Source organism: Accipiter gentilis, chromosome 9 (assembly GCF_929443795.1).
Source record: "Accipiter gentilis chromosome 9, bAccGen1.1, whole genome shotgun sequence".
In the NCBI taxonomy this organism is placed as follows: Eukaryota; Metazoa; Chordata; class Aves; order Accipitriformes; family Accipitridae; genus Astur; species Astur gentilis.
Window position 1 is genome coordinate 12,398,351 of NC_064888.1, and position 14,081 is coordinate 12,412,431.

At 46.6% G+C, this 14,081-nt stretch overlaps 2 protein-coding genes across 2 annotated transcripts in view; both read left to right on the forward strand.

The window, feature by feature from the left end:
• SHLD2 (shieldin complex subunit 2) overlaps positions 1–14,081 on the forward strand; it is a 104,168-nt gene that overhangs the window by 6,065 nt on the left and 84,022 nt on the right. The window lies entirely within an intron of this gene.
• On the forward strand, positions 6,773–9,711 carry ADIRF (adipogenesis regulatory factor). The gene is made up of 3 exons (XM_049810136.1): positions 6,773–6,833; positions 8,501–8,563; positions 9,605–9,711. Exons 1-3 carry the CDS (start codon positions 6,773–6,775, stop codon positions 9,709–9,711), a joined length of 231 nt encoding a protein of 76 aa, XP_049666093.1.

Sequence of the window (14,081 nt, forward strand, 5' to 3'; positions counted from 1 at the left end):
CTTTATGGAGATACAAAAAGAAAATGTTTTGCCAGCTGGGGGGAAAGAGGAGGTGAGGGCTTTCCTAGCTACAGCACGCATGGGAGGCAGGAGCAGGTATCAGCTGGGCCAGGCTGTAACTCAAAGCAAGGAGTAAGCTGCTTCCCAAATGCCCGTCTCTCAAGCAGGCTTCGCCCCTGCTGCAAAGGGACTTGAACCAGGAGAGAATTACAATTGCTGAGCTGAGAGTGCAGGCACACTGCGCAGCGGTACTGAGCGGCGCAGCTGCTCAGGAGAGAGGCCTGCAGCACTCCCCATCAAGATGCTGTGCTACAGCATCTGCTTCCCTGTGGGAGGGATTTAACTGGTATTTACACACCTGGATCTAGAACTGCGAGCCTAAGCGCTGCTTGACTGCGGGCACCGAAAGCGTCTGGATGTTTCTAAAGATCCGCCTCTGCGCTTGCCTGCTTCTCACATCGCTGAGCACTGTTCGATGCACAGGCTGGACGAGGGCTCAGCACCTCCCTGGCGTAGCCCCTGCCTAGGTCTGGTCTAGTTCCGTTGAGGTCACAGCTCCGCGGAGTCTTTATGCATCTTGCGGAAGGCAATCACGAGCCTTAAAGACAGAGATCAGGGCACGTGGTTTCCTCCCACGCGAGCATCCTGCATCAGGGAGCGGGAACAGGGCAGCGCTGTGCCCACACGACGGCTGGGTGAGCCGCGGTTCCCCCCGCCTCGCGTTCCCAGACCGGCTGCTACCCGGCCGGGGAGAGTGGAGGTGCTAGTCTGAGCGGCCTTTGTCAGAGGTAAGAAAGGCGAATGCTTTTTTCTCCTGAAGCAGAAGGGTCTGTCATAAAAGAGCCCAAAGATTATCTATTAAATATTCAATTAAACTTTGTTGTATGTCTGTCTGGTTCAGTGCATGGAAAAGAAGTCTGTACTTTTAATGAGTCTTCAGACAAGCAAAATGAGAGGCAATGGAAGGAAGCTGAAAAATGGAAGGATAGAAAAGATGCATCAGAAAACATCCCATGGCAGAAGGTGCTTTCACAAGGGAGAAACACAGTGAATCCCACTGCCCCGGGTAAAAGCTGATGGAGGCAAACACCAGCAAAATAATTTTTTGCTGACAGGTCACGGTCTGGGTGATCAAGAGTGTCTCTTGCACGTCTCACCCTGTGAATTATTTAAGTGGACCTTGTATGTGTGATACCACTCTCATACAAGCTGTTAATTTAATCCCTCTGTGACAAGACAGCGCTCGGAGCCCGGCACAGCAGGGCCTGAGTCTGTCCCCAGTGACAGGAACCTGGACGCTGGCCCTCGGACCTCCGTGGTGATCCAACAAGCCAGGAACAGCCACTGCCAAGTATTGTCTCAACTCTACCGACAAAATGCTGAAAAACATTTTTTTTTCCCCCTTGTAACAGCATAACTTACCATATAAAACTGCAGTTAAGCTTTATTAAGTGATTTGTTCTGATACAGTTCACGGCCTTTGAGAGCTCCTCCCACAATTATGTCTAGCCAAGGGCTAAAGGGCATGCCGGGCCTGATTTTTCAAAGACATTTGTCTGGGATGCAGAAGAGAAAGCAGTGGCGCTCTCAGCATCTCTCAACATGCATTCCGCTAATTTAAATGCAAATCAGGTAATAATACACTTCCTAAAATACCACTTCATCTGAAAGTCCTATTTTAGTATCTGCATAATGCATGTCCTAAAACTGAACTCAAAGAGCACCTGATTAAAAAACGAAGGGCTGTTTTTTTAATATTGTTCTCTGTAATATGTACATACCCATTCTCCCCACTTTGACACTTTTTTCTGCGTTGAAACGTAACTTATTTTGTCTTACAAGTGCACTGAAACCCCCCACAAAGATACTCCACACTGTTAATAGCACATCAGAAAAAAACCCTCAGACTAAAACTCAGCTTTCTGAACGCCAGGCAAAACCCCGCCTGCGCGACTTCGCACCGCTCTGTTAACAGCGTGAAGTGTCTCTGTCAAACTTTGGCACTGCTTTTTTTGGCGTGGATTCCTGCGTGGGAGGGAAGCAAGCTCGGTGGCTCTGCTTCCCCACCTTTTCTCTCCCCAGAGCCCCAGGTGGGGTGGGCAGCACGGCTGGGCACCAGAAAGGTTGAGCCACCGCGCTCCTTCCTCTCACCACATCTAGAAACAGATCCACAGCCCTCCCGTAGTTCTCGCCCCCCGCTCACATCCCAGCTCACATCCTCGGCTTTCATAGCAACTCCCAGGATAGGACCACTTGTTTCTTTCCCTAGCCCTGTGCCAGTTCTTAAGGTGGCGGTCAAGCCTTTCTCATCTTTTTAACTCTTACAATTTAAAGACCAGCCAATTTTTTCCCCTAACACTCAAGCTGCAGGATATCATGAGGCTCCACAAAAGTCCCAGTATTTAAGCACGGGTTTAGGCTTCAGTGCTCCAGAAGATGGCAGAAACTGGACACTTCACCTAGATGTTGCCTGAAGATTTAGAGACCAGAAAGTAAAGAAATCCGCATATACTGGCCTTATTTTTATCTGAACTGATTAACCCCATGTGTCCATTTTCATGTGTAAAACATGAGCTCTAGCTCTGATCGATTACCTCTCATCTTCATCAAGTAATAAAAACAGAAGGGTTCCTGTTACTGATATGTGAGACGGTGCTCAAAGATGCCATAGAAGAGGTGTGAAAGGAAAGGCCACCAGAACAACTTCTAATTTCCCAGTAGTGCCTTAGATTTAACTTACAGCTATTTGGGCTGCATATTTAGGGTTGTAAACTAGCTCTAGAGCGAGCTGTGGCTCGTGGAGCCCTCCTAGGAATTAAGGAATCAGTTTGGGGGTTTTTTCCCCTTCCCCAAACAGAAATAACCTACCGCTCATCACAGGCCACAGACTGAGAAGGAGCAGAATATGGAGGAAAAGCCTGAGGAACCAGGCATGGGAGCAGCGTGTTGGTGAGACAAGTTACCCGTCGGAGGTGAGCAGGCAGCGCTGCTGGGGTCTTGACACTTCTTACGCCTCGGTTCTGGCCAAGCAGTGTCAGCGACATGTCCTGGCATTACCAGGTAAGGTGACTTTTGGAATTGCCTGGAATTGCACAGGTGCCTCAGCATTGGGCTCTGCCGGCACGCTGTGGTACCTGCCCTGGGTGGCGTCAACCAGCATTTCTGCCTGCAGTCTCAGCAGATACCAAGAGCTGAATGGAGCGAAAGTCCAACCTAACTTTCCACCTGTAGGCAATCTGAGTTGACCTTAGGACACACCGAATGATGCAACCAAAGACCAGGAAACCCATTTGGAAAGAGGTAACGCATGGGAGGAACAGGTGTAGAAACTGCAGGTGTACTTAGAGGCTGGAGCTTTGGGTCAATCCTGTGGAGACATTGGGAGACAAGGACCACACAGGCTGTAGCGTTTTGGCATTTAGCTTTCAAAATACTTTATGATATCCTGCCCCACCCCAATCTTTTCTTGTCATGAGACAACATGGTTAAGAACTGACAAAGGCGAAATGAACAATCCCACAATACTTGCCAGCCAGGTCCATCACCTGATGGTTAGATCTTCTCTGACAAGAGTGACAGACAAAAGAGCATACAAAAGAGTCAAAGCAAAGACTCATGAGGAGGAACAGTTCTTGCAAAAGGTCATTTTTTCACCCAGACATTCAGGATAGCTTAACTCCTACCAATCCGGAGACACAGCATTTCAGAAGACCATACATTTGAAAGCTGGCTTTCTTGGAAACGTAGCCACAGGTGTCCCAGGGCAGCCACAAGTGCGTTGAACTCCAGCTGAAGTCACGGGAAAGACCAGTGCCCGGGTGGCCGGTGCCTGGCCATCCAGCTCGTCGTGAGCTCAGATGCTTCCCATGACTTTTGTAAGAAGCCCAGGCAAGCCCATCATGAACGCCTGTGCACACACTTACACCTGGTATCGGGAGATATACACAGTGAAATGTAAGTCAACCTATAGCTTGGACCAGGACAAGAAGGAATTTAAAGCCATATGTTTGATTCACTTAGTTCATTGATCTACAGTTAGAAATTAAGTTCCTATTTTACTTTTACTATTCCTTAAATAGTCTGTCTCGGGAAAAGCTTTTAACAGTTTCTCTTGTGATATTAATCTCTTCAGAGGCCAAGAGAAGGTTAAATTCTTTAGAGAAATACTTTTTTACAAAACCCAGAAGTAGATCCAATCTACATTAGTAGTCTCAATATTCATAACAGAACAAAATGAAAACTCAGGGATAAATTGCTGTAGATTTCTGAACAGATGAAATTCAAATTCTCATTTTTGCTCGGGTCAATCATCCTTTTTATTTCTGAATGCTCTGATCTATATCCAACATTAGTTCAAAATGCTTCATCTTAGCTTTAAAAAAGTAAAGTTAACTCACAAAGTGAATAAAGAGGATGCAATACATTCCATTAATTTTCTGATGTGGTTTTGTAGCTCTGCGAGCCACCTGATGCACAGACCTTTTTGTCCCATCCTATGGGACAAATACATACTATACCAGCGGTCCCTTTTCCTTCTATGCTGCACTGCATTATAATGATCATGCTACGTCAGTTTGCCGGGCAAGTGTAATTTGCTTTCTTTGCTTTTTTTTTTTTTTTCTTGCAATCAGGATAATGGTATTAATGATAAGTTTACATAGATGAGGAGTCATGCTGCTATGCTGACAGTGGTGCAGGCTTTACTCAGAGTCATGCGACTTTAATTTTGAGCAGGAGGTAAAGCAAGTAGTGGCACAGATCAGACACCCATGTGGAGTCCAAAGGGTCAAACAAAGATTTCCACTTGGAAGAATAATAGTCGCAGCTGGAGTAATCGAGGTGGCCATCAGAGCAGAATTAGAGAACATACTTACCTTTTCTGCTAAGGAGTCTCTAAGATACTGCTATAATGTGGTGCACATTTAAAGTTTGGTGTAAGTGTGCATCAGTTTTAAGTGTTCTGCCAAACTCCTGTTTTCTCTTTCAGGCAGGCTATCCCACCCAGCGTCAGCGGGGCACTTGAGCTGAAAATCCAGCAGTAGAAAAGAGCTGGGAAGGCAGCTGGAAGGTATTTGCTGCTGGAGCCTTGGTACGTCCTCTCTCAAGCCACGACAAACTGCCTGGTGGGTGCTGGAGAGGCTCTTCCTTGCTCTCACAAACGCTCCGCACAAAGGTAATCGCGGCAGCAGGGATCTGGCCAAGGGAGCTGAGAATGGCTGAAAACCGCCTGTTTGTTATGGTTTTGTTGTTGCTAGGTTCTCAGGCTTCGGCGAGAAAGATAAATAAGTCTATGTTAGTGGTTTTGTCCAAAAAGTGTGAGAACCCCAAAATATTGCGTGTCTTTTATCTGAGTTTTTGCAAATCCAAATAAGAAAATTGTTCTAAAAAAGAAATCAGCAAGGAATTGAAAAAGATACTTGATGTGAATATATAATTAAAATGCTAATTAACCTGTCGAGGGGGAAAGAGAATTGCTGTTTGAAATAATAAATGAGCGGTGCCAGCAGTGCAAAAAGTTGAAAAGAGCTCTCTGAAATGACAAGCTGAATAGGAGCAGCAGAGGAATGCATTTAACCTTGTTTTCTGCTGCTCTTCCTCACTTGGGTACTAATGAAGTATTAAACTTATGAGCACTGTCACTTCCCACCCTCGTTTATCCACAGCGTCTTGTTCTCGTGCCCATTTCTCAACAAAAAAGCTTTCCTCAAGAAGATGAATATGGGTATGAGTGTGAACATCTGAACCGAGGTGCTTTGTACGCTGGAAAATGGCAATGAGGAATTGGAGCCCCACAAAGCTGGCGAGGCCTTTGGCCCCCAACTCTGCCAACAGTTTATTTGTACAAAGTTTCTTTGTACTGGGGATTGGTGGCAGAAAACATAAATTCTAAAGGCTAGTGGAAACCTGTAAAATGCCAGAAACTTTTATTAATGTAGTGATGCTAGGTAAGGAAATTATTTTAAATATTATTTCTGTACTAACAAAACCCGTGATACAAAGCCACACTAGGAGAAGGTAGCTTTGCTAATTTGGCTTCTTTTTTTCCCTTCCCCTGAGAACTGCTAGCGCTGACACGGGTTACCTGCCGAACCCAGGCATGGCCTTCAGTGATGCTGGGCTTTTGCAATCCAACTTGAGCAGGCAACAAGAAAGATGACCAGATTTGCAGTTTCTTATAAAAATACAGGTAAATTACAATTCTTGCCATCTAACAGTATCCCACCTGACAAGAAAAGTTGATTGTGATTAAAACTGTTAAAAAATGAATGAAGTTTAGGCTGTTTTCTACTCTCTGGAGGATCAGCTCAGGGAATGAAGGAAGGAGAAAGAAGCCAGCCCAGCAAGGACAAAAGTTGGCCATGCCCAGGCACTGCTACTTCAGTAGTTTTCCAGCACTTTTTACAAAGCTCAGTTCAGTGGTTTCTCTGTCTTTGGTGGTGGAACAGGTTTGGGTTTTTTTGTGGTTTTGATTTGAAAAAAAAAACCAACAAACTTATAAACAAAGACAGTGAGATGAAGCAGAAATCTCCAGCCGGCACACCCTTTCATTGGGGAGGGTAAATAAATGGCTTTTCTGTGTGTATTTTCATCTCTCATTCCTCACATTCAGGCTCCACCCATTGTACCAATCAGCCCCAAAAGCTTCAGCAGGTCTCCTGGCACATGTATAAAACCAGGACAGGTCAGGACACCCCTCACATTGTGTGCTATACATCACCAGGCACTTCATTTTATTGATGCGGAGGTGTGTCAACACGTATCAGAAGACACAATGTCGGGTAAAAACTTCCAGGGCCTGAAGGAACAGGCTGAAGGTGCAGCAAAAGATGCTGGTAAGAAAGACTGAATAGCCTTGTATAGTTGGGGGGGGCTTAGCTGCCGCTTTTGCTTCCAGAAACCACAATCTGGAGTTACACTGCGAGCTTCGCCGGTGCTAGCAGGACACAGCTTCCCCTTTTCTTTCTGTTCCTGGGGCCCAAGTTTTGGCCATCCCCCGTAGAAGGTGTCAGGCTGGCCACAGCTCTCAGCTTGGCATGGGCAACCACCTCCACCCACCCGCAGCTCCCTCAGCGGCTGCTGAGCATCTGCTGACCCTTATCACTCCCCAGCCGGATCTTTAAACTTAGTGTTTTTAAAGCAGTGAAGCGTGTTTTGGTAGGAATAACCTTTCTTATCTAGCATTTACATTGCTCAGGGTGATCTTTTCTCATGCTGTGTGGAGGTATTTAAACTGCTGTCCTTCTAAGAAGTTGGAGTTAACCTTTGATTAATGTTTGCTACGTAGCCTGACTATCAATGCCTTCTGGTAGTAACTACATTGATTGCAATGGCCTGTTTGTAAAAGGTAGTACAAGTGTTTGGTTGTATTCTTCTCCAGCAGTGATCACCAGACTTTGTGGGGTTTAAAAAAAAACAATCTGTGCACACATTTCTGTCATAGCTCTTCCTATGTTTTAGGGCCAAGCACTGTATTATTATTAACACTGTGCACTGGAAACCAATTTTTCAATGTAAAGTATAATAGCTTTTCCTTTAAATGAAAAATGTCAATATGTGTATAGCTTATGCTAGCATTTTACAGTATATTCCTTATAGTGTTTGCATGCACCTCATTCCTAGCAGGGTGTAATTTGTATCAGTCCTGGATTCTGATCCTGCAAATACTTTGTTGTATAGCTGAAATACATGAGTAACCTCACTGATTTCTTCAGAGCTACAATAAGTTTCCATACACCTGGGAACAAATGTGTAGCAGACCTAGAAACATGATAATAAGCCTTTCTGAAAAACAAAATAGTCCTTGCTGCATCCTGAATATATTCACACCATTGTGGGGTCACTTCTTCTAGCAAAAGTGATAGGATGGCTATCGCTCTTTCATAAACTATCAGACATCTTACAATTACATAGCATCTCACTTTTTTAATGCTTTATATTCTGGACTTGATCCATTACATTTCTGGCTTCTGCTCCTCTTCTTCTATTTATATCTTGTTTGTAAAATCTCCCTTTTCCTGTCCTGCTCTGTTTAATGCGTTTGCTTCCATTTTGGAAAAGTCACTACTCCCAAACGGCCCGCAAAGAAAATGCATGCTAGATGGCCAAACTTCTCCAAGCAGAATAAGCTAGAAAAATCAATAAAAGCAAGGGTAGTGTAAAATAAGCAACTTGCAGCTAAATGTCATCATTCAAACTCACTGCTATTCTTTGCTTCTTTATCTCCTTTTTATTTTATCTTCTTATCTGTCACCTATTTGCTCAGCTGACTGTAGGTGCTAGGTGAACGCTAATCTCATAGCAAGCTGCTCTGGCAACACACAGAGTTCCCAGGGTGCCCATGAGCCAAGCACACGGCCTCAGTCTGCTCCGCACCAGCCTTATCTCTTGCCGGGGCATGTCCTTCTGCGAACATGCAGAAAAGCCAATTGATTATAAGGAATTCCTTATGTAAGCATAAATGTGAACACATGGAAATGAATTTTTTTGTCCTTAATTACAGCAAACACGTTGGGACAGGCTGCTCAGGATGCAGTCAACCAGATTACAGATGCAAGCCAGAAAGGTAGGAGAAATGACGTTCAAATCAAGAAGCAATGGAGCAGCTCAACACAAGCCAGCAGCGGGCAGTGCTCATTCCCCTCTGTCCTGCAGGCGCTCTCAGCCTGAAAGCTCTTGGTTTCAGTGACAAGTTTTTGACTCTTACAGATATCACAGGACAGGATTTAAGGATCTGTTCCCTGGTAGCTTCATACATTTACTGGCAGATGTACCATAATAGCTGACTCCCCCCCCCCGGCCACCAAGTCCCATGCATGACACTCAGATTTTGGCTTCCTTTATAGAAAACTTCTGGGAACAGCACAGACAAAATTTTGCTCTTCTCTCATGTGGATTAAGTAACCCTATGATACATCTTGCTTCCTCAGTCTGGAGGGCAGGGGTCCATCCAGGCTGAGCCCCACGCCAGCACCCAGTGCCTGGGGTCAAATATTAATGATCCCACAGGTGGAAAGGTGCCATCAGGAAAGCGTTGGCATCTTGTGTCTGGGGATTGGGAACAAGTTAAACTAAAAACTAAGCTCAGTTCTCACTTAACTGTAATAATTTTCTAAGAATGAGGGGAGGATTAGCAACTTCAGGGTCTAAAATATTTAACAAAAGTCAAAATGCATTGGTAGTATCTCCTTAGAGCAGACACCCTCTACAGCTCCATGATGTGATAAGAAGGCAGGACCCAGGCACTTGTTGACATTAGATGTGGAGGCAGCAATATTGCCAAAATACAGCCGGGATCCCAGAGAAGAGAGAGAGGCTACGCTTAGACCAAAATCAATCTGTTCCAGCTTTGTCCCATCATTCATTTCATACTGCTTCAGCTCAGTACCCAAAACTTCCAAGTGACCCCTCCTATTTTGCAGCCCATCCTAAATACATCCTGCTAAACCCAACTACAATCACCTGCAGAGAACCCTTTTTTTAAAAAAGATATATCCCTATATTTTTATAATCTAGTAATTTTCACGCTTCCCCCTTCCATCATAAATATTAAACCATGTTGCATTTTTCAAGCTTTTTTTTGCTTATCTTTTTTCCTCTCTTGCAGCTATTGACAAGGCTTCCAAGACAGCGCAAGATGGGGTAGAAAAAGCAACTGGACAAGCTGCAGAAGCAATGTCTGGCCTTGGGAAAAAGTGTGGATTTAAGAAATGATGCTAATTTAAACAAAGAGTATTGCATGTAAAAATCTCTCTTTGGTCTGCAATTCCCTACTTCTTTGTGTAGAAGAACGAAACCTGTTTGAGATCTGGATAATTTCTCTCTCTCCAAATACAAAATTTTAAGGCAAAAGGTCCCCCTTATCCTTCATATAGGAAAAATATATATTTTAGCACATCTCATAACATCTGTTCACAATCTTCAAAATGGCTCATAAGGCTTCAGCAATCCTATTGCCCTACTCTTACAACAGCACAATGATTATTGCTGCATTTGCTGAGTGTATTTACAAAACCCGTGAAAGCGTTCGTACTCCAGGACACCAGAACATTCACGTGATGAAACTGAGTTTCCTTCCAGTAACCAAAAGTTAAACAGGGATTATATTTCATGTCAGTTGTTCGTTTGTTCCCGTCTGCTGTATTTTCAAATTAAGATAAATAAAAGGTATTGTAAGATTTCCACCACCCAGAAATATATCACCTTGCTATGTACTCTCGTTATTTTATCAGGGCTTTTGGTGAAGGATCGCTCCATGTCTTGCAATTCTCTTTTGCTCTTTGTTTCAAAGCCCAGTGAGGTCAGTGACCATCCTGTAAGGGAGGTGAGTACTGAATCATTTTGCAGTTTGGCAGACAGACATATGGAAATGAACAGCCCCGTGCAGCAGCGGAGCCCTGTGGTCTCGGCAAGTGAATGGGAGTTGTGTTGTCCACCCCCTCGTCCTTTCTCTTACCTTTCTGTTGCTCATCTAAATTTCTTGTTACCATTATCCACAGCACATCTCCTGTTAAATCTCCCAGGGACAAAAAATCTGACACTTTATCCCAAAGTTATTACTGCTAAAACCGACTAGCACTAAAAACGGTAGCACTGACGTGAGAGGCAGCACGACGGGGTGCTGGGCTCAGCTCTTTCATCACACCTGAGCTGCAGCGTCTGCCCAGTGCTTCGAGGCAGCCCCGGCCACGCTGCGCGGCGGCTACCCGCTCACAGGGGCGGCGGTGCTCGGGGACGGAGCCCGAGTGAGAGGGACAAGTGCGCAATCTTCTTGCCTAGGAGATGGAAATATTTGTTTTAGATTGCTGCTCGCTGGGCAATCGGAGGCTGCTGCAGCCAAACAGGGTGCCCACTTAGTGCTGCCTCTGTCAACAGAAGGCACTAATACCCACTTATTCACAGTAAGTGCTCTTACCTTGGCCTCTGGGTGTTTCTCACTGCTAGGCAGTATTTCCTTTCTTTTCTTCCTTTTGGGTTTTTTTTGGAGGGGTGGGGGTTTTTTTCATGGGTTTTTTTTTTGTTTGTTTCTTTCTTTTTTTTCTCCTGGTTTGAAGCCTTACCAGCCTGCATTCAGTAAAAATCTAATCTGGGCCTTACAATAGAAAACCAAAGCATGACCAAAAGCATCTGGCTGTAATGAAATAGGGCAATCCAAGCCAGCTTGAGATACCACACTTGTTGACCAAGAGCTGTGGTCGACCAGGGTTTTTTGGAAGCTGATCTTTGCGAATGCAGTCCTAGGAGAGACTGACTCACCGCTGAACCCAAAGACCACCCTTGCCTGCAATCTGCATGAGGACTGCACGACTGAAAAGCCTTTAGAGGGCCCTGTAAGTAATAGACCATCTGTGAGTAAACATAGTCCAGGGCTTTGCACAGAGTGTCCCTATGCAATGTCCACTGTTATTTAAAGCTTTAAAAGCCTAAATATTTACCCAAGTACAAGCTCACAGAAAAAGCGTTAAGACTATTGCACTCTCAGTCACTGGGCAACCCTCAATAGTACTTAATTATTTAGTACTTTCCATGGTTACCTCCCTGATGGTGAAATCTTCAGAGAATGATCTCTTTAGGCTTAGCATTTCAGACATCAGGGCTGCGTTTGTGGGTGGTAATGGTCCATACACCACTCTACGTCATGCCTGGTTTTGCCTGCGATCCACTCCTTAGTTCATATTACCAAAAAAAATTGAACAGTTGTGGGTTTTTTCTCCAGTAAACCCTGTTATCCCCTTACATGACTGATGCTATTCCTGCTGCTTTGTGCATGGGGAGCACAACCGTGACTCCTGGTGTGCGGTTGTTGTGTTGCCTTCTTCCAGTCACAGGTGACGTTTTCAGTGTCACTGCAGGGGTTGTCGCTGCCCGCTGCCCTGGCCCAGGGCAGGGTATGGACTGGACTGCCTGGCTGGGGGGACCACTGAAGGTCGGCCCCCGAGACCAGAGAGGAGAAGCACCTTTCTCCATCGGGCCAAGGGGCACATGGAGGCAGCTCCTGACTCCTGGTCCCCAGCGCAGGGATGCCCTTGCTGCTTCAGCACCGATCCCAGGAGCCTGGTCAGAGTATTTCACGTGTCTTTTGTCCTGAGGTCGGATGCTGTGCTACAGGCACCCGCGAGTCTGAGTCACTTGCTGGCAAGTGTTTCTGAGTTTCAGCACTTTACTCCACAAATAAGGTCACTGCCTTAGTCACAGTGCTCTTTGGCCTTAAAGTATTTGGGGCTCTCTCTCCCTTGTGCATCGCACAGGGAGCCGTGTCCCAACGCAGGACCGTGCCTTCCCATCCCACCTGAAGTCTCCAGATGTTGTGTAAAAGCAGACCGGACATCCTTAAAGCTCCTACCAGCTCATGTGCCATCAGCTGTAGACACATGAAGTTAACCAACACCTGAGTTCTCAAATTTCCTAAAATTTGTTTCTGGGTGTGCCCGCAGCTGCCTGAGCCATGAAATGCTGAGCAAAGGGAATTCATGTGCCGGGCTGCCCGGTGTAAGCACCACCTCCCCCGTGCCCCACTCCAGCCCCCCACCCCGAGACCTGCCCAGGGTGGCTGGGGGGTCAAGCAGCCGCCCCATCTCCCCTTCGCAGCTCAGCAAGGCAGGGGCACAGGGGGCACAGATTTTTACCACGCTGCTCAAAATCCACCTTCAGCTCCTTCCTTTGCCCAAGAAAACATGAACCTCATCTCGGGTGAATGCTTTGACTAATGGTCTAAGGGTTATCAAGAATCCGAGCTTTCTGAAACCTGTCTTTGCAGCCAGAGTTTCCCGTCATGTGGCAAAATGCAAAGGTGATTTTTTTTGTAAATCCCCGCCATCTCTCCCACACCATGGTGCCCTTTACCAGGTTCCCGTGCGGTTGCCAGCCTCGACCGTGGCAGGGGGCCCAGTCCGCACCCCCCACGCCACCAGGGGCAACAGCCTCAGAAGAGATTTGCAGGAGCCATTTTCATTTTGTTCATAAGCCTTTCCTTAATAGATGCTTCTCCTACTTTGTGTCAGCCCCTCATCTGTTGCCGGTACCTCAGCAGTACACACACATGCACGCACACATGTGATGCTTGTTTAGTTTCTCTTATGCCTTCAGGTAGGAAATTACCAGGAATTTCATGCAAAGAAACTCTTTTTATGCATAGCTCCTTTTGCCTATTTAGTAACAGTTCCTGGGTTTACTTCCCTTTCTTTACGGCTCCCAGACCTAGCCGAGGCACCCGCAAGCACCCTTTGAGCATTTCTAGCCCTCGTGGTTAATTTTAAAAGCTGGGAGAGCAAACCCTATGTAAAAGCTGGATGGCAGAGAGCACAACTGTTGAGCACAGCAGGTCGACCCGCTGCTTGTGCAGAGAGTCATGCTGTGGTAAATATTAACCGAGCCCTTGGTAAAGAAAGCCTACTGCTCTTCTGTTGGCCTTGGCGTGAGCAGCCCCCCAGGGCCTGCCAGCGTCAACTCACCCTGCCTCAGTTTTCCCCAGGTCCCGCTTTCACCCCCTGTTGCTTTAGCTGCAGTTTCGTTTCCTCTGTCTAACTTAGGCAGCATTTATGACATACCGTCTCCTTCGTCCTTTAGGACTAACCCTCCGGCTTTTTGCTTCTTTTCCCAAGTCACCCTTTTGGCAGTCAACCCGGTTCTCGCTTCCCCCTGTGGCACACCCCACGGCCCTGACCCAGGCCCCCTTGGCCCCGGGGCTGGGGGTCTGCTGCAAGCAGGCTTTCCTGGCACAGCCGCCGCGGGGGGACCTGGGGCTGAGTGGAGGGGACGCGGACGGGACGCAGGTGGCCGCTGCGGGAGGCCGGCGGGTGCCAGGAAGGAGCCACAGACGAGGCGGTGCCGGGGCCCGCGGAGCGCGAGTGTGGGAACAGGTTACTACTTCAGGAGGACACCGTGGAGAAACTGCTTGCCGTGAGGTGGGGCAGCACGTCTGGTGAAAGAAACTCGCCTTCCTAAATGTGAAGATCGAGAAACCTAAAGATGAATAAGGTGTTGCTGGGTTGGAAGCTATTCTCCGTATGCCGCTGATACGTACTGGGGGTGAAGCCGCTGTGAAGGCTGCACGCTTTGCCTGTGTTACGCTGTTTCGCCGTGAC